Genomic DNA, 21,253 nt, shown 5'->3' with positions numbered 1-21,253 from the left:
TTAGTTCTTGTCCTTGGTACTCGTTGATGCAGAAATGTAAGGCACTTTTTCTCCCATTGGATCTGAATGAGGCATTGGTCAAGACTCAAGAGCCATTTATGCCATTATGTTTTATTTTTTTAATCAGGCTGCTTAGCTATCATTATGGTTGTCAGTTGTCATTATGATATGAAGCTTCCCCAATTTTGTTCAGCACCTGAAGCACCTCGTTTCATTCTCTTTTTTCAGATAGAAATGAGAAAAAAGAAAAAAGAAAAAAGAAAAAAAAAAGTTCTTAAAAATGAAATAAAAGTAACTGCATTTTGTGTATACATGTGCAGACATGTCTATACCATATTCTGTACACCTGGTTAGCCCACAGAGAGAGAGAGAGAGAGATGAAATGCCACTTACTCAGCGGTCTTCATGTACCACCGAATTTTAGTTTGTGGATCAAATATTTCATATGAAAGCCATCGCAAACGGAAACCCCTAAATGTGCAGGGTTTAAAAAATGTTGTGATATGAGGTAGACCTTAAAAATCTCTCCGAATAGACCGTAGCTCGTATGGGCTATTACGCCATTGCTTCAAAAAGATAAGTAGGCATTGCTTCCACGGCCAACATAAATACATAATTCTTCCAGTGGCAAAGATGACTCAATTATCGATCTCTATGACAACGAAATACCAAACATCGGCCTGTAAGAGTGTAGCTACAGTTTTTTTTTTTTTTTTTTTTTTTTTTTTTAAATACTCTTTTTATTGGTAACATTGAAATTGTAAATAGTGCATCTGGAGATCTTCATACAACAACCTCAACAAATTACTCAAGGTTAGTCGAGCATATTTTTCTTCCTCCATTTTATTCTATTTGAAGTAATACTCTTTGTTACATTCGATTCAACGCATTGTTGCACTCCATACATGAGAGTATGAGTCGGATCCATTCATAATACATGAGTATGAGTTGATGGGGCAACTGAATTCTAACGAATTCACCATTTCACCTTGGGAAGCTTAATGGCTTTTTACAACTAATTTGAAACCAGTAAGTGACTACTATGAATAGCAAACCAGTCTCTTGTTTGAGAAAAAGAAAAAGAAAAACCTTTCAACTTCAATTCTTTACAATGAACAAATAACACAAAGATTAGTTTCCAAGGATATACGATTTCCTGATAATTATAATAATAAAAAATAAAAATAAAAACAGAAAAAGAAAGTGAAAGAAAATAGCCATAGAGCTCCGATATTTCTTCAGACATCACATGGAAATAAATCTAACAGGATCCTTACAGCCTGACTACAATGGAAATCTTCTGGGTGACATAGCCAAGGTCAAAGCTTAGGTAGATTGTTTCATTTGAGACACACGAAACTGCTCCCACGAAAAACATTTCTGCAGTTTTAAGCACCAGATTATTCCCAAGAAACGGAAGCATGAAGGATACAAAAGATATCAGAAACAGGATAGTTAAAGATGACTTTTGGTTACACTAGCAGATAGTCAGGCACTAACAAAATACTATCGAGAGTAATGATGCTAATTATAGAAAAGGCTATATCGGCAGTAACATGAGAAAAAAATGATGCAGAAGCAACACAACCTTACTAGAGTTTGAATTTCAAAGGGTGGGATATATATACATAAGAGCACTTGTACTACATTCATTTAGGATGGTAATTCACAAACGCAGAGTGGGATATGGTGCCCAGAAACTGTATAATCGAAGGATGGTAGAAAAGTCTCTTAATTGTAAGAAAGGAAAGTACTAACAATAGGCATCCGCGACGTGGCTTTTTCTTCTTCTCTTTTTGCTTCTGTGGTGGTTTGATAACCACCTTGATTGCAGCATCAAAAACTGCTTTCACATTCTGCAATTGCAATGTAAATGGTCAATTACAGCATAAAGACAGATACAACCTGTAGTAACCTTTTAAGACAGAATAGTGAGGACAAGTCCCCAAAGCAATCAAACTATGTGTAAATAGAGAGGCAGGCAAGATTCTTTAAGAGAGAGAAATGTAACACCCAAATTCATTACAAGCATTGCAACTATCCAATCTGTTTGGAGAGTAAAAGGGTCATGATACAGGCTACTTAAATGGTCATTTTGTCATGCCATAATTTTATTTTCTCTAAAAAAATAGGTTTTCATTCAACTATTTAAGTCCATCGTTCAATAAATGATTACAATTTATACAATTGAGCCTAATATTCTAATTTTATTTATTTCTTCAAACAAAATTTCCAAATTTATGAAAATGAAGTCTCAAAATACCAAAATAAATCAAACTAGTAAACTTAAACAAGTCTCAAACCCAAAATCAATAAAACTAACAAAATCCACAAAACCAGCACATCAGTTGGATTTTTTTTTCCCTCAACTGACAATTGCCAACGAGTTCTAACTTAAATGACACTTCCTCCTCCCTCAATAATGGATACCCATGGGGAGGATGTGTACAGAAAAAAGGGCAACCCAGCTCCTATTTCTATGAGTCTGGTAGGCAGTCTTGCCCACAAATTTTAGAGAAGCTAATTCCCAAGGTCAAACCTGTGACATAGTGTTTGGGCAGAGGACACTTACCATCGCACCAAGGTCCCACCTTTATGTGTAACTTACCAATAATTTTATTTTTTTGGATATGTATCTCATTTGAAATAAAATATTCCCAGGTCTTACTTTTTTCAATAATATGTCAAAATATTCAAAGCAGCAATGATTATCTGCTAAACTGTAGAACTTTTATTACAGCATAAATGGGATGATGGTAATTGATTCCTTTTTATTTCTTCTAGGATCCCACTAAAAAAAAATGAAGAAATGTGCCAAAGATTGAAATACCCATCTTTTTAAGTTGTCAGTTTTCTAGGTGCTACTACTTGATTAAAACCTGCTGCCAGAATATTTACACAAATCAATAATCAATTTGACATTATATCTTTGGTCAATATAGTTTATTTTGGTTGCATGAGCATTCCACATTTTCTCATATTTGCAGCAGAAAATATACCGTTGCATCAATCACATGATAAGAATATATATGCCAGCTCATACATACCTGCTGAGTTTTTGAGCTGCATTCTATATAATATGCAGCACCAATCTGTTTACGGAGTTCCTCACCCTGATTATATTAAAACCATTATCAGAAATGGAACCAACCATAAACATCAAGTTGTAGACAGCAGCTACTGGATGAAACCACACCTGTGCAGTCGTCACAGGCACCATTCCTGGATGATCAGCCAAATAGTGCTTATCCTCACGAAGATCTATGTGTCCATTATAAACCATGCATTAGTTGCAGAAATCAGCACTACTGCAAATAACTAATCACCACAATAATTTAAAGACAAATGTCAATACAATCTACATAATTGTTAATTGGAATGGAAAATTTTCTGTTTGTCACTGTTACCAGAATATTGATTGTAATAGTATGAAAATGAGAAGTTTTTTTGAAATATGACACTAATATGAAAGCTACCATCACAGATATTGGTTCATTCAGATCAGATCAAAATAACATATTTAAATAGCATTAAAGGTTCTAAAGTTTTCTTATGCAGTAGTTAAATTTCATAAATTCTATGTTAGTCCTGCTTATTAGATACCCAACCCACAAAAATTTCCCATTTGAAGAGAATGTTCAGAGATAGAAATCCCATTGCTTGGCAAAAGATAGGAGACCTATTAGAATTGACAATTGCAACATCAATTTTATTAAGCTTATTAAAATGTTGAGCTTGCTCTTTCATTATATCAAATAAATATAGACGACAAGGTGAAATGATATCTTTGAACTAAAAAATTTGGATTCTCAAAACTAGATTGTTTGGATCAGTGACAAAGCGTGATCCATCGAAATCAAAGAATCAAAAAATTGTAAGAGAAAGATATTTAAGTTTCACAAATTTTAGGCATGCAACGATTTTATATAGCAATCTTATTAAATGTAATTCCAATAGAGGGGAAAAAAAACTAATGGATAAAAAGCCATCCCTTTTAGCTAATTAATTTATGGGAATGTATTCCTTTTAGAGCACTATGCTAATCATGCATAAGAGTACAGAAGGATGAACGATCCCTGTCTTGATATTTATCCCATGTGATGGGATGTATGTGGAGCCTAACTTACTGTATTGGTTATGCCAGGCCCCAAACAAAATTGGTGCCTATACAATTATTGGGGGTATTTCTGGTATTTAAGTACAATTTAAATGCCCTAGGCTTTTTATTGTAAATTTTCACATACATGTAGCCCTAGTAATAGGGGGGGGGGGGGGGTTGTATTTATGCTAATGATCCTTATAACTCCGGTTATACCCGTCATAATAAAATTGCAGCAACTTCAATGACACAATCCTAGGTTTGGGTGAACCATGTAAATCTGAGTGTTTTGAGTTATTAGATCTGGGTTAGGTTGCTACTTTCCTAACACCGTACTACTTTCAAATGGGATATGACCTTATTCCATGCACCAAGATGACATTCATGAGCCAACATAGCAGGGTCCCTATCAAAAAGATCTTGCCCTTCTCACCACATTACTAATATTACTACATGAAAATCACAAACTTCTAAAAATATTGAAAATTTTGGAATATTCATGTCCTCATGTTTAACAAAACAGGCTTCTTCTCATACTAGGGTCAGGTTTAGTTGATACACAACATGTGGACGGTGGACACCTACAATATATATTTTCCTTCACAGAGAGCTGCTGTCAATGCATTTATGGATTTTATTTAATGCTAAAATCAGTACAAAGTATATCAAATACATTTTTGGAGCCCAAACTCATTACATTAGTAGGAAGAAAGCAAGAAAAGAAGTGGTCATACTGAACGATGAGTAACTAAATACAAGTTTCGAAAGATTGCACATAACAAGAAACTAGCCACAAACAAGGTAGGGTTCAAAGTGCATATTAATATCAATTCCTTTTAACTTACCCAATTTGGTGCCAACCAGAACCACGGGAATGCCAGGGGCATAATGCTGAAGTTCAGGGATCCACTGATCAAGAAATTGAGTATTAGAAATCACGTTTATTTACAATTACAAATCATCCCAGCAAAACCATAATTACAGTGAAATGTAATGCTAAAGACAACTCAGTCAAAATATAAAATTATCAGGTAAATTCACCTTTTTAAGTACGTTTTCGTAGCTTGCACGACTAACTAGTGAGAAAGCTAAGACAAAGACATCTCCTCCTCTGTAGCTCAATGGCCTTAATCTATTGTAATCCTCTTGCCCTGTGAAATACATTGAAAACAAATAAGACATAACAAACCTGTTTTATTACAAAATCAAAATCTAATTGGAAATTTTTAGGCTCAAGTTAAAATTTTCAAATAAAAAAAGGGAACTTTTCAGCTCAGTTTAAGATACAAGTAGAGAGCAAATTATATTTAAAGCTAAAAATGTTATCATAAACCATCAAATAAATGATACCAGCTGTGTCCCAGAGTCCTAAGTTAACAGTGGTGCCTTCAACCACCACATTTGCACTGAAGTTATCAAACACTGTGGGTATATAATCCTGATAAACAAAAAATAAAAAGCCATTCAAATTCAAAAAATAATTAAGAACTAAAAAGAGTCAGACAACAACAAGAACAACAGAACAGCAACAAGAAGTTGAAACCTTAGAAAAAACATAAATTTGTTAATAATAAAATAGAAGGTAAATTGCTCAACAATATTTTGGTGTGGGAGAGAGAGAGAGAGCAATTGCTCTATAATTAAATCATAAAAAGCAAAAATCTGTAAAACCCAGATGCATACACTAATTGAACTACACAAAAATGCCAAAAAAGATAATATATAAATTAATCCAAAAAAAGAAAAAAAAGAAGAAGACCCAGATGGATCTTTGAAAGAAGCAATAACATACAGTGGGGAATTTGTTACTTGTATAGCAAATAAGCATGCAGGTCTTCCCAACAGCCCCATCTCCAACTGTCACACACTTGATGAACCTTGAAGCACTTGAAGCCATTAAAACCAAACCCAGAAGAAGAAGGCTCAGCGCTCAAATATAACACCAAAAAGGGGTTGTTGGGTTTTAACAAGTTTGTTGCTTTTGATTCAAAGTGAGATAAAGAGAGAGAGAGAGAGAGAGAGAGAGTCAGTGTGTGTAGCGACTCACATGAATCTCACTCATTCACTCTTCTGTAGCAATTCTTTTTTACTCTTTGATGTTTTCTCTTTCCTAGTTTTAAATTGATTCTGAATTTTTTTTTTTTTTTTTTTTTAAGGAAGATTCTGATTTTTTATATAAAATATGTTAATAAGTTTCTTCTTTCTTTTTTTTTTTTTTTGGGTAAAAAAAAGTATTAGTACAAAATAGTGAATACCCATTATTAACCTTAAAACTGAAAATGGGTATTGTTTTCTTAAAATTACAAAAATGGGTATTAATATATTTTAAAAAATCTTAATACTACTTGATTACGACTTTATTAACTTTTTTTTTTTTTAATTTGAAAGATTTTTTTTTTAATTTTTTAAATTTATCTTTACTTTTCATTTTTTATTCCTTGAATACTTCTCTTTTATTTTCCCTTGAAAATTTACCCAAAAAAAAAAAAAAAGAATAACTCAACTCATTAATTTTCATAATAGTTAGGTTAAATTTATTGATTTTCACAACAATATAATTGAAATTTTTTTATTGAATTTTATCTTGACTTATCACAAATATCATTTTTTTATTATCTATCATTAATAAATTACTATCGCAAAATATTTTGTGAAAATTTGTACAATAATATCATAGACAATTTTTTTTTTACAATAAATTTCGAAATTGTTGAAATAGTAAACTATGAGTAATATATATGTGGGGCCCAATAATTTATGGGCCCGGCCCGCTTGCTTATGGGGAGTCCACAGGCCCAAGCCGAAGAAGGCCATGGCCCAAGCTCAAAGATAAGAAGCTCAAAATGGCCCGGGGATACAGCCGAAGACAGCTTGGTCCTCGGCAGACCCAAAGTCTCATTGATGAAAGTGGCATACGGGCAAACCCTAAAGATCAGAAAATATCTTAGGGAAATTGTCCTTAATACCCTTCACTGATAAGACTCTGCACCTAACAGAACCTGATTTTTAGGCTTTATTAACCATCCCCAACAATTCTGGGATTAGATTGACGGGACAAATATCAGTCCTGGAAAAGTTGACCCTACACGTGGACGAGGGACAGCAAACGTAGGCTAGTATAAAAGGAAAGGTAAACTAATTAGAAAGGGGATCCCCCATCTCCCTTCCTGGAAAAACTCCAGGGATAAGAATGCCCGGACAATATATGTACACCATCACGAAAAACCCATCGCCGGGTAACCGGAGAAAAACATTAAGTGCTCCTCGGACCTGATCCGAGGAGTCCAATCCATCAAGTTATAAAGCTGTGGGGCTTGGAAATCCAGGCTGAAGCCTTTCCTTATCTAAGTTCCTTAAAATCCGGTTTGGACAAACGCCCTGTGACCAAACTCTAGCCTTTCAAGCCCACTCTCTACAAATTTTATTGTGAGGGATCCTTCACGCGCGAGCCCAACGTCATTGTTGGGTCGTTTGAGAATCGTGTCCCTACAATATATATAGACTTTTTTTTCAGCACCCATTAGGCCATTATTTCAATAATTATAAAATGTATTGTAAAAAAAAAAGTTGTTTCCATAACATTATAAATTTTACGGGTATTAGAGCTTTTTTTTTTTGAGTTAAGGGTATTAGAGTTTTTGAAATAGATACCTTTTCTGCATTTTATAGTCTTTTTTTTTTTTTTTAATAGTGCATTTTGTAGTCCCAATTTATGTTCGTAGAAAAGCATGTGAGAGTGTATTACTGTACCGCCATGCACCAAACGGCTCACTCGTGACATTGCGTGCCCAACGTAACACGTAATTTTGTTGTTTCCATTTTTCATTTAATTATTTAGTATCTTAAAAAATAAAAAAATCAATGCCTTTTGTTGTCGAATAAGATATTTTATGTTAATTCCTATGAGTCCAAATCTTCTGTCCCACTTTTTCTGCTCCACCCTATATTCCACCAATAAAAACTTGTCATATGTTCACCTAATTAATTAATAATGGTAGTATTAATAAGTTAATAATGGTAGTATTTAATTAATTAGGTGAACATGTGACAGGTTTTTATTGGTGGAGTAGAAAAAGTGGAACAGAAGATTTGAACTCAATTCCTATCTACACCAAAAACTACAAATTGGTGTTAGATCTTAAATTCAATATTTGCCAACACCAAAAACCGATTGATGTCTTGACCTGAAGATAAAGAGCAATAATCTTAAAGCAACTGTATAATCTTTTACCTAGTTAACAGTAATAAGTAACAATTAATCTACCATTTTTCAGCAACAAATATTGATGAAAAGTGGATGCTCAAATGCTTTATCCAATTTATTCAAGTGATACTCTAGTCTAACTGCAACATTTAACAATGTTGGACCACAACAAGGACCAAATTGAAATAATACCAGCTATATGAAAACAATGACAGGGATTTGTGGAGATTCTAGGACCACAAACATTACTCTGATTCATAGAGATTGGAGAGGGGAAGAGTCAATGTTGACGTAGAGTAACAATCGGATTCTTACTCTATTATTATAAGGTAACAATCAGAATGAACCTCTTCTCTTTAATCCTTCACAAGTAATACCTGACCTAAAATAATTTAATTGATCGTTGGGACCACAAAAACTGAACTATAGTGTTGTCTTTTAGAGACTATATTATATAACTTTGGTATAACAATTGGTAGCTGGAATTTTCGTGGATATCCCCTGTTTTACTTTCAATGAGTAGATCCATTAAAAGTTGGAATTATGGGAAGTATAGTTCAGGGGTGTCAATTCGGATTAGCGTGTCGGGTTTGTGTTGTACCAAGGTAGGAATATTTGACTGTATAGCTCAATTCGAACCTGACCCATTTAATAATCGTGTTATGATCCTTCAACCCTAACCCAGCCTATTAATAAGGTAGGTTGACCTAATCCAACCCACTTGACATGCTTAATAAATAGGTTGTATTGGGTTAACGCGAATGTGACACAACCCATTTTAACTTGCTTAATATTAAATATAACATCTGTCTAAAAGTTTTTTTTTTTTTTTTTTTTTACATCCTAAAAGTAGTCCATACACTTCAAGTGTTCGACCCATTTCAATTTTGAATTATATCCTTTGTAAGTTTTTGTAATTACTTATTTTCTTTTTAAGTTTAAAATATAGATTAGATATAAAAATTATTTGATAAATCTAAAATAAAATGAATATTTATTTGTTATATAAGTTAAATGAGTTGTGTTAAATGTGTCATTTCGGGTTAACACGAATAAATTGGTGTGTCAAACGTGTCTATTGTGGGTCATGCGGGTTGACCCGCTTATGACATGTTTCTTATCGTGTTACATTTGGGTTGACTTGTTTATGACCCAAACCCACTAAGGCCCAACCCTAACCCGCAAAAACTCATATCAAATTCGTGCCGTGTTTGTGGGTTGGATCAAACATTGACACCCCTAAGATAGCCAATATAGTGACGTAATTTCCTGTTAGTACAATTGTAAAGCACAATAATATACTTCTACATCATCATTTGCATGTAGAAAGTACACTAGGTGATCTAGCAAGAAGTATTTCTATTTGACTTGTGAGTTTCTAAAAATAAGTTTAAGGGATTTAAGGCAGGTCTATTTTTCAAAAAATTTGCATTAAATACCCTCTCCTTCAAAGCTTTATGGTTTTTGTGATAGGTGTTAAATGTACACGCTAGCGTAGAGAAGGATAATAGTTAGCGATGGAGATGACAAATGAAAACAAACAAAAGAGCTTGAAAATATTTGGAGACCTTAGTATTTGCTTGACATCAATTTATAAGCTCAAATTTTATCTTTTAACTTTTATGTATAGTTTTTTAAAACTTCACTTTTTCAAAATACAAGTATAATTTAGTATACTTTTAGAGAAAATGTATATAAACTGTTCCCAAATGAACAATATATAATTTTTGGCTGAGCTTATATTTGTTGGCTTGTTTTGTTTTAAAAAGTAAACTAAATAAATGTATAGTTGTACTAAAAAAGAGAGAAAAAAAGTAGACTTGAAATGTTCCTTGGTCTTAATTGGAAACTTGAGCAAAGAGTAGATTATTTTTGTTTGTTTGTGTTTTTTTTTTTTTTTTTTTTTTGGGGGGGTGGGGGGTGGGGCGGTTATAGATAAAGTAAAAAAAAAAAATCATTTATTTATTTTTATCTTTAGTTGGTGTAACTACTAAAGTCAATGAAAGGCAATTGTTACTATTTAAAACTGAAATTAATATTTTAACAAATAGACTTGTAAGAGAAAGAAAGGAAGAGTAGAATAATTAAATAATAATAATAATAATAATAACTTTCTAAAATAAATAAATAAATAAATAAAGGCTATAGGTAGGCCTTTTAAGTTTTTAACTATTAGTTTGAAACTCAAGGCATAAAAAAGCAAGGCAACCCTAAAGCCAAAAAATAGTGAGGCAGCTAGAGAAGAAGGCTAGAATAATGGCAGACTTGAAAAGGGTTGGTCGGGGGGCATAAGTAAAGATTAAGCAAACATAATAAGAAAAGGGTCGCCCACAATGGGAGAAATATAATTAAAGAGGAACAAAAACCATTAAGCTGTGTTTCGTGCTTGGTTTCTAAAATAAACAAACTTATGAAACTTAATTCTTTATCCAAAAAATGACTTGGTACAGTACAGACGTGACCACATATTTGATTAAAGGTGTGTTTTGACCATGTTTTTTATATATATATTTCCTTATTATGGATCATGATTCATTGGTTCTAACTTGTGCTGTCTTTAATGATTTTTGGGGCTATATCAGTTTATTGTAATGGAAAACATTAGGGGCTCTAGAGTTGTAAAGATAAGCTTGCATTATAAGGTAACTTTAATTGGCAGCAAAGTAAGGGGGCTATTGTGTGCTGAGCTTTTTCTTTGGGTGCGTTTTGTTGATAGGTAGGTTTGAGTGCAAAACCTACTGACGGTGAAAAATGAATGAGTCTAGCTAGACATGTCCTTTATTCAGTGGATGAAACCAAATGCAATGATAAAAGCAACTAAAACTTCAACACTCTTAATAGTCTTATGTGCTCCAAAAAAAGGGAGTAGACTCAATTTATAAATCCCTATCTTGTATCTTATCTTATATAGGAAGTTCAATCAAGAATATAAATTAGATTCTAATTGAACTTCAATTTTGTACTAAATGTCAATATAATAATTGTCTCCTATAATTTGATGTCAATTGTCAGGTGTCTTCATACTTTAAATGTACTTCAATTTCTTGCAAGTTTCTTCTAATTATACTTTGATGTGCGTTACACTGTGTTTGGTTGGGGTGAAAATAGGAAGGATGGAAAATAAAGGAAGGAAAATAGGGTAGAAAACAGTGTTTTCCACTGTTTGGCAAAAGAAGGAAAATGGGAAGGAAGGAAAACCCTGGAGAAAGTTCTCTCTCGGGCCCACAATTTTCATCCTCCCAAATTGGGAGGAAAAGGCCGGAGAGAAAAGTGCTCTCACAACACTTTTACACAAATACTCCGTTCTGGAATCAAGTAAAAAAAAAACTGAGAGAGAGCACTGGAGAAAAAAAGAGAGAATGAGAGCTACGTCTACTAGTGCTGGAACCTTCTTGAATGAGGAAGAAAAAGAAAATAAAAGAAGGGGGATAGAGATAAGGACAACGTGTGTGGAGGAGAAAAAGAAGAAAAAAAAAACGTATGGATGAAATGAAGGTTGAGAAAGAAGAAATAATATAATGAATAAAAAATCCTAACTGAGAAATGTTACCACAATATTTTTATAATAAATTTTAAGTAACAGATTGTTATTAGTTAATATTGGTGAGTAAAAAAATAATTTTAGTGGTGGGTTCAAATTAGAACTAGTAACAACTTTCCACATAAATTTTGTTGTGAAAGTATTGCGAAAAATGTTGTGGATGTAACACTTCTCATTAAAAAATATAATTGTTGGTAAATTTTATATTATTTAATGAGTACAAATAAATTTATTTCTAACCTATTATGTAACAAGGGTATAATAGTCAATTTATATAAATTACATTTTTTATCATTCCACTTTTCTTTTCAACCAAACAAAAGAGTTTTCCACCCTTCTATTTTTCCATCCCTCCAACCAAACACACACAAGGGAAAACTAAATAATTTTTATCCTCCTACTTTTCCATTCCTCCAACCAAATAGACCCTAATGTCAATTGTGGTTACATGCAATTTCTTCTTTCTTAACTGGGAAAATAAAAAGACTAGATTCAAATTTATATGCTTTTATATAATACTATGAATGTGTACACTTTGGGTACCTGGCATCTTTGGGTAAAGCTTAGTTCTCTTAATTTATTGTCGTAATGCTCCAAGCTTAATTATCTCACGGAGAGAAATGCCAAACTAATGTAGCTATGTTGTTCTTCACCACCTTGATGCGTTCCCTACTCTCCTTGACATTGTCCCACACTAAAAGATTGAGTAGAGGCCCTTGGGAGATAAGCTTTCCTTGATAGGGAAGAAGCAAAGCCTCACCTCTAAATGGCTTTGACAAACTTTGGAATTGAATCATTTCCTTTTCATGGAGTTTTGAAAAGTTTAAACTTCTTAGAGATAGAGAGAGAGAGAGAGGTAGGAATTTATTGTACGAACTACACTCCTTTGCATACACCAAAAGTCCATTAATGAGAAGTAGTTAGAGAAGAATGTGGAGCAACTATGCATGGTACATTTTGATCGTGTTTCTGAAGTATAGCTGAATGAGCGACTTATGAATAAAGATTATTATTTGGGATCCTTCCTTTTTTCAATCAAAATGATCTGAGATAGAATCAAACTGATTTCCTAAATAATTCTTTGGATATTCCTCAATGTACCAACTTTCCACGGAATGTGAGAAGTAGATGAACCTCCATCAGCCGCATTAAGGGAGTGAACAATAGGAAGAGCTGCTTTGATTATGTATGACTAGGCATAAGGCACTAAGGACCAGAGCTATGTGGGCCTGGCCCAGTTGGGTTGGACTTGGTTGAATTGGTCTGGCTTGATTTGTTTGTCCAGGCTTACAGCCTTTTTCCCCGCCAATAACGTTTTGGAAACTGTTTCATTCAATTTGCAGTTGTATACTTCTACGACTTTAATACCCCAAAAAAAAAAAAAAGGGAAATTCATGTTAAAACTGAAACGGCAAGTCAAGGTTTTTTTTTTTTTTTTTTAATAATTTATTATTATTATTATTATTATTATTTTTTTGAATTTTAAAAAACGACATAGTAGAACTACAGGTCGTCTGACTCGAAAACAAACGACAATAGCAGCAAATCGTATATACATAAAAAAAAAACGACAGGACACATTTAATTCCGAAAACCGAATCGTAACGAAAGTAACGAGTCTGTCTCTCTGTCACTGTAGCGTAGCCTAGCTCGCCTCCTCCCCAATTTTCCTCTCTCTCTCTCTCTCTCTGCAACTTTGTTCTAACCTCTTTCTCCTTATCCCATTGAATCTCTCTCTCTCTCTCTCTCTCATTCTTAGCATTTGAATTTCCAATATGGGCCGCGAGCCCACCAAGCGGAAAAGAGGCCGTAAGCCCAAAAACCCCTCTGCCGAAACCCTAGATAACCCTTCCGGCACCGCCACCACCTCCACCGCCGCCTTAGACGACGTCTTCTCCGTCGGCAACGTCGAGCTCATCGACTCCCCCAACGGCACCACCTCCGTCGACGATTACCGTCCCCGCGGCCGCCCTAAGAAGCGTCTCAATCCCGACAAGCCTCAGCCGCTGCAGAGGAGGGAACCGCCGAGGGTGTTGGAGAACGGCGGAGAGTTTATCGACGTGGTGGTCGGAGAAGGGGATGGACTGGGGGCCAGGGTGGTTCCGGCCATGGACGCGGTGGTGAAGGTTTTCTGCGTGCACACGGAGCCGAACTTCTCGCTGCCGTGGCAGCGAAAGAGGCAGTATAGCTCGAGTAGCAGTGGCTTCATCATCGCCGGGAGGAGAATCCTCACGAACGCTCACTCCGTCGAGCATTTCACTCAGGTGAAGCTCAAGAAGCGTGGTTCCGACACCAAGTTCCTCGCTACCGTCCTCGCTATCGGCACCGAATGCGACATTGGTACGCCTTTCCTTTCTTTCTGGTGATTTTGTTTGGAATAGATATTTGAGCTTCATTTGTGTTTTCAAAAAAAAAAAACTTAAAATTTGAGTGGAAGTGTTAATTCATGGGCTAGTTAGTTTTGGGGAGCAAGTTTGTGCTGAGATGAGTTTTTGTGGTAGTGTTGATATGTGTTGCATTGGGAGATTAGGGGATTCTGCATTTGTTTCCATTGAGAACAAGTTTTTGGCTTTGTTGTTCTGGTTGAAAATGTTGGCAACAATTAAGTAAGTATTTTATTGAACAAGCCTAGGAGTCTAGAGCATAACAAAGGTTATGTACATTAAGATAATGATTCTAGGAACTCAGGAATGAGATTACTTCACTAAAGCCCCATGCTTGAGAGCAAACAAACAATAATCTAGCAAGCACCATATCATATGATTCATATCCCTATAATTTTCATATCCTCAAATATACAACAATTCCGTTCCTGCCACAAAGTTCACATGAAGTTTGATGTAACCAAGTTCCAAATATCTGAGGAATGTTTGCCGACCCACTTTTTCCAACCAAACAAAAGGTTAGGAACTACCCCAGTAACACCCAATGAAACCCAAAGGAATGAAAGATGAAACTCCACAATGCAAATGCAACACTGCATTGTAACAGAAGGTGCTCTCTGTCTCCCCACTACTATGACACATAGAACACCATCCTACTATCCTCTCTTAATAAGATTCTCACTAGTGAGGATCTCCCCTCGTGTTGCCGTCCACAAAAGAAAGATCCCTCCTAGGTTCCTTGACACACCAAATACTCTTCCAAGGAAAAATCATATCACAAGGCCCCTTAAGGCATTGTAAAATGACTTAATGAGTCAACATCAAAAAATCCATTCCTTTTCAAACTTCATTTCAATCAATCTCTACCCTCTTTAGAAAGGATGTGAGAATATACTTATAATAGATATAGAACATTGAAGAAAGAGGTTACTTCCTCTAACTCCCAATCATTAAAGTCTTTCACAAAGTTGTCATCCCAGCTCCTCTATTCCCTGTCATTTTGTCTTTCCCACAAGGAACCAACTGAGACATCTTGAACCAATGCACACCACATCATTTGTCATACCAAAAATGAACTCAGCTGTCCTTCCCTTGGAACTCATCCCACCCCATTGCAATACTTTTCCATAAGCCACAACCATGAGTTCCTTCAGCATTAACCTCCCCCCTTCTCTCCATATTTTACAGCAACTACCTGCCTCCATAATAACTCCTCCACGCAAAGCGACATAACCATTTTCCTGAAAGTGCTTGGTTAACCTTTAGCAATAGGTGTGCACACCGTATCCCACCCTGCCAAGTGATACCTCATCTCATTCCCCATACCACCCCAAAGAAAGTTTATCTGCAATTCTTATTCGCAACACTAACGGTAATGGTAAACTGTGAGAGAGGTAGATGTTAAGATTAACAAAAGCCTACTATGAACTTGGTTTCAACACCTCTTGTGGTGCTTGGGTGCTGGGGTTCGAACCCCACCATCTTCCCTCCCCCTATTTACCTATCCCAAAAAAAAAAAAAAAAAGAAAACCTGAAGAGAGTGGGAAGGATGAATCATTAGCAAAGTTGTCAATACTGTATTCAATATAGATGGGGGTTGGAGAGAGGGAAGTTGTGAAGTAAGGTCACAGGTGCATTGGTGCTGCACATGTAAAGTCTTTTTGTAGCCTTTTTATTTTGTTTGTACGTGGGCTCAAATTGTGGTATTTTTAATTGACTTCAAGTTTTGGTTTATGCAATGTTGCAGCGATGCTTACGGTCGATGATGATGACTTTTGGGAAGGGGTGTCACCTGTTGAATTTGGGGATTTACCTGCGCTTCAAGATGCTGTCACTGTTGTGGGTTACCCAATTGGGGGAGACACAATTTCTGTTACAAGTGGTGTTGTTTCACGAATAGAGATCCTTTCTTATGTTCATGGTTCCACTGAGCTTCTGGGCTTGCAGGTTACAACTTCGTGGTGCCAGCAGTTTGTTAATAATGTGGTTTGCACATTTAAAAATTGTCCTGATACCTTTCTTCATGATTGCTTTTGCAGATAGATGCTGCTATAAACTCTGGGAATTCTGGTGGGCCTGCTTTCAATGATAAAGGCAATTGTGTGGGTATTGCATTTCAGTCCCTTAAACATGAAGATGTAGAGAATATAGGTTATGTGATACCAACACCAGTCATCATGCACTTCATCCAGGATTATGAGAAGAATGGAGGATATACAGGTAATTTAGTCACAGGTTTGATTATTAAGTTTTGTTACTAACTTTTTGAAAGTTGTGATCCACCTTGTGATTTTTCTTCATTCATGTGTAATTATACAATTCTAATAATCACAGCTACTTAGTTTTTTCCCCTTTGAATCTGATTATCATTCATAACGTGCCAGGATTCCCTATCCTTGGGGTTGAGTGGCAGAAGATGGAGAATCCTGATTTGCGGAGGTCAATGGGTATGAAACCTGATCAGAAGGGTGTTCGTATTAGAAGAATAGACCCCACTGCCCCAGAATCTAATGTTTTGCAACCATCAGATATTATTCTTAGCTTTGATGGGATTGATATTGCTAATGATGGAACAGGTAAGCATGATGTCTTGTGATTGTAGGGGAAAAAAAGAAAACACTTTTCAAGTGCATCACCATTGACACTCCCTGTTTTGAGAGATAATAGGATGTTATGGGGTCAATAAAGACATAAACATCATAGCTTTACATTGACAACATGTGCAAATTTTGCGTTAGGGTTTTAAATGTAAACATGTGAAGTTCTATACTTGTCTTTTGTTACTTTATTATTCCTTCAAACTTTGAACCTTTTGTGATATGGCATTTCATCCTATTCCTTGGTGATATTGCAGTTCCTTTTCGGCATGGAGAGCGCATAGGTTTTAGTTACCTTGTCACCCAGAAGTACACTGGGGATAATGCAGCAATTAAAGTACTCCGCAATTCTGAAATTCTCAACTTTGACATTGATCTTGCAACTCACAAAAGGCTTATTCCAGCACACAACAAAGGCAGGCCTCCCTCATACTATATCATTGGTGGATTTGTTTTTACTACTGTATCTGTTCCATACCTTCGTTCTGAGGTTTGTAGTTAAACTTTTGAATCCCTTTGTGTGCTTATTTCTCTGTAATATGTAAGTCTGCATAGGCAATGATCTAATACCTTTTGCATCTACCGTTTGTTCTCTTGATGTTCTAGCTGATCTTTATTTTACATCCAAAGAACTTTAGCATGATGGAGGCTGTACAACTTGTGTAATTAGTTAATCTGATTGAATTGAGATCTCAATTCTTTCTTTTTGCATGAAATGATGAGGATGGTTGATTATCTTACATCAATTTTCTAATGATTAACAATTTTATACTTTTTAAATTTTATATGCTATAGTGACATGGCATCTTGGTCTTTTGAGCATATGCAGTTGCATTGGGTTGGTTGATTGCTGCGTCAATTCATCCCCATGAACCCTGTTCTGCTAGTCTTTTTTATCTACCTGGCTTCTATAATATGTTACAGTATGCTACTAATTGAAAAACAATGTTCAATTAATCTTCTTTATCTGAAGGCTTTTACAATATTTTAGAGCATGATACTTGTCAAGGGAAAATAAATATATTTCCTTCTTGCTTTGGGATCACTGTTACTTTGAATGTGTGAGGATGAGCTCCAATTGCAGTTGGGTTGTCATCGAATAAGGCACCATTTAGGGTAGCTTCTTAATGCTGCTGCAGCTTCTTGTATTAAAAGGCAAAAGCCCTACCAAAATGGCTCTAACTACCATAAAACGGAAATGAGTTTTTTTTTTTTTTAATTTTTTATTCTAGGCTTGATGTGATGTATCTTTTATTTATTAGAGGTTCTAACTGTTTGTTCCTAGTATTTCAACCTGCACACGTTTAGGCTCTGTAAATCTTCTTTATTTTGATGGTTTCTTATGCAAGGAAAAATGCATTTCATTTCAAACTTTTAATGGCATTTGAGCTTTCAATATATCATCTACCTTTTGCTTTTGATAATGCCCTAATCTGTTTATTTTATTTATGAAGAGTATTCTGTCCTTGTGAGTTGCAACTTGCACATGCATTTGGCAGCCTACTATTTTGATCTCAAACATCTAATTACCAAATTTAGTATTGTAATGAATGACTTCGCAAAGTTTTTGCTTGGTGTTTCATAATCCTGACGTCCTTCTGCATGTATGCGCAGTACGGAAAAGAATATGAATTTGAAGCTCCAGTCAAGCTTTTGGATAAACTGTTGCATTCAATGCCACAATCACCAGATGAGCAGCTTGTTGTGGTTTCTCAGGTACTTTCTGTCTGCCTATATGTCTGTCTGTCTGTCTCTCTCTCTCTCAAAATTCTGGCTTTTACCTTTAATGTTTTGTTTAAGGTGCTTGTTGCTGATATCAACATTGGGTACGAGGAAATCGTCAACACCCAGGTCCGTAATAGCTGTTTCCCGCAAGTGCTTTGATGTTAGTTGCTGTATTGCTTTGGTCACTGAGTTTTTTGTAGCTTATATATTTGTGTAGGTTCTTGCTTTTAATGGTAAGCCTGTGAAGAATCTAAAGAGCTTGGCCACCATGGTAGAGAGCTGTGAAGATGAATTTTTGAAATTTGATTTAGATTATCAGCAGGTCCTCTCTTTCTCTCTCTCTCTGTGTTTATATGTGTGATACAGACACGCACACATGTTGCATTCTCATTTATTCGTAAGTGTTCTTTTGTGCAGATAGTGGTTCTTCGGACAAAGACTGCAAAAGAAGCTACTCTAGATATTCTTGCAACACACTGCATACCATCAGCAATGTCTGATGATCTCAAGTCATGAGGTGGATCATAGGTTCATTTTGAACTAATTTTCTTAGCCTGCGCTGCCTGTGTGTGTCTTTTGTATAACATCTGGATAGGAAGATGTCAGATTCAGAGGCCAGACTTACTAGCTCTATGTTTGTAGTTTCTTAGTATGTGATGTTACACATTGGCTCTGGAGAACGGTTTGGTGCAGGTACCTTACTGGGGATTGATAGTTTTCTGTTCTTTGCAAGTAGCGAAGGAAATCATACGGCTTGTAGAATTGAAGGGGGTGGTCCTCAGCAAACATTTTCCCTCTTCTATAAATTTTGGAGAGAGATGCTAGGCATATATTTGTGTAATAGCTACCATAAATTGGATGTGAATGGAATCTCAACTTTGCTGATATTCGAATTTAGAAAGAAAAAATATAATACCATTTTTGTTCTTCCTTATACTATGAAATATCTTCTCTAGCAGTGGCATGCTTTTCAGAGGGTTTGTCCACCAGCAATTACAAGGGGAATGTTTGAATAATTTTATCATACAAATAATGGCATAAGGGACATATCAATATTGTACGGCACCGAGCTCCCAAAGCCCATACAGGCCTTGGGCCTAGACCCATCTAGGCCCCGGGCCCAAGCCCATACCAGCCTTGGGCGCAGGCCCAGCAGATAGTTCCCGTTACCTTATGCCCTTCTTAAAACTGCCTTAGGGCCAAAAACAAGTTTTGGTTATTAAGCTCCCAGGGTTGACCGGTTAACATTTCTCGGTAGAGCGCATGAGTCAATACCCGGGAAGGTCATGATATGCACGGGAACGTGAGTCGCCGAACATAATCGGTGAAAATGGAGTCAAGTTCCAAGATCATAAATGCTGCACCGCCCTCTCACCTAAAACAGCCACTTTAACCAGATAATACTGGACCTTCAATAGCACTAACGATGAACATAATCATGGTCTCTCCACTAATCTTGGCTATAAATAGAGGAAAGTTGGGAGAAGAAGGGGTTCAGAAAAATGGAGAGAAAAGGAGTGAAAGAGAGAGCTTTTCAGCTGAGTGTTGCTTTGAGTCTCTCTGCCGAGAACGACCCATTGTAGGAAATCCTTAAACCCACTACAAATAAATTGTGAGCCCAAGGGATCTAAGGCCCAGAGTTCTTGTACTTGGTTCTTACAATTGGCGCCCACCGTGGGGCCATCCTACGAAACTGTGGTTCGAGTGAGACTCAAGCAAAGAAGATGTCTGAGGAGCGTTCAAGAGGGCACGTTCCGAGCAATTCCGCAGGATCTTCCCGGGGATCGACGTGGAGGGAGAGAAGGCAGAAGCGGCTGGAGGATAGGGAGCATTCAAGAGGAGAGGAAGGGTCTGGATTGGGAGAAGGATCGGACCAAACGCACCGGACGATTTCAAACGTCTCAGCACATCGGCAACCTGATGATAGAGACCGGGAGCTGGAGCGGTTGCGCAGATTGGTAATGGACTTGGAGCTGGAGGCAAGGGGTCGGCGCCACGAAAGGGACCACAACCCCCAACCCAGAAGGAACCGTGGCGAGGAAGGTTCCAGCCGACCTGTTACGCAACAACACCGAGACCGATCCCATTCTCAAGAGTCACGTCGTCACTCCCAGGATATTCGTCTTGGACGGGACCGTTCCCGGTCACATGGATATGATAACCACGGGTCAGAGTCGCCAGAGGAGCGGCAGCACCACAACGCCGCGATGGATGCCATGAGCAGGGCCTTGCGGATGGCGGCCCGGTCTCCATTCTCAGATGAGATTGAACGGGCACCCATGCCGAGCAGATTCACGCGTCCACCATTCAATTCCTATGAGGGGAGGACAGACCCCGTGGAGCATGTCAGTCATTACATCCACATGATGTCGTTGCATGCGCACAACGATGCATTGATGTGTAAAGTATTCCCCTCTAGTCTCGGCTCTACCGCACTGAGATGGTTCAATGGGTTGCGGAAAGGTTCTATACACAGCTTCGCCGAGCTGATTCAGGAGTTCGGCAGCAGGTTCGTAACATGCAGCCGAGTGCAACAACCGGTCGACGCGTTGCTTTCCATGAAAATGAGGGTCGGGGAAACCCTTCGGAGTTATGCCAGCCGATACTGGGAGTTCTACAATGAGATTGGTGGGGGAAACGAGAAAATTGCGGCTAGCACCTTCAGAATGGGGCTCCCCGAGGATTCTGAACTACGGGAGTCGC

At 36.7% G+C, this 21,253-nt stretch overlaps 2 protein-coding genes across 2 annotated transcripts; one reads left to right on the top strand and one right to left on the bottom strand.

The window, feature by feature from the left end:
* Window positions 1-1,034: 1,034 nt before the first annotated feature.
* LOC126702480 (rac-like GTP-binding protein 3) lies at window positions 1,035-6,187 on the bottom strand. Its single transcript, XM_050401181.1, has 8 exons — window positions 5,892-6,187; window positions 5,450-5,537; window positions 5,141-5,250; window positions 4,945-5,008; window positions 3,197-3,261; window positions 3,048-3,113; window positions 1,759-1,856; window positions 1,035-1,380 (listed from the first exon to the last, which is right to left on the bottom strand). The coding sequence occupies exons 1-8, from the start codon at window positions 5,994-5,996 to the stop codon at window positions 1,341-1,343; spliced, it is 636 nt and encodes a 211-aa protein (XP_050257138.1). The 5' UTR covers window positions 5,997-6,187; the 3' UTR covers window positions 1,035-1,340.
* Window positions 6,188-13,420: 7,233 nt separating this feature from the next.
* LOC126702479 (protease Do-like 9) lies at window positions 13,421-19,484 on the top strand. Its single transcript, XM_050401180.1, has 9 exons — window positions 13,421-14,184; window positions 15,976-16,175; window positions 16,268-16,448; window positions 16,613-16,804; window positions 17,083-17,315; window positions 18,440-18,541; window positions 18,626-18,676; window positions 18,768-18,872; window positions 18,968-19,484. The coding sequence occupies exons 1-9, from the start codon at window positions 13,620-13,622 to the stop codon at window positions 19,064-19,066; spliced, it is 1,728 nt and encodes a 575-aa protein (XP_050257137.1). The 5' UTR covers window positions 13,421-13,619; the 3' UTR covers window positions 19,067-19,484.
* The last annotated feature ends 1,769 nt before the right edge of the window (window positions 19,485-21,253 follow it).

Source organism: Quercus robur, chromosome 10 (genome assembly GCF_932294415.1).
Source record: "Quercus robur chromosome 10, dhQueRobu3.1, whole genome shotgun sequence".
Taxonomy (NCBI): Eukaryota; Viridiplantae; Streptophyta; class Magnoliopsida; order Fagales; family Fagaceae; genus Quercus; species Quercus robur.
The sequence above is the reverse complement of the archived record's forward strand: the minus strand, read 5'-3'. Positions and strand labels throughout refer to the sequence as shown.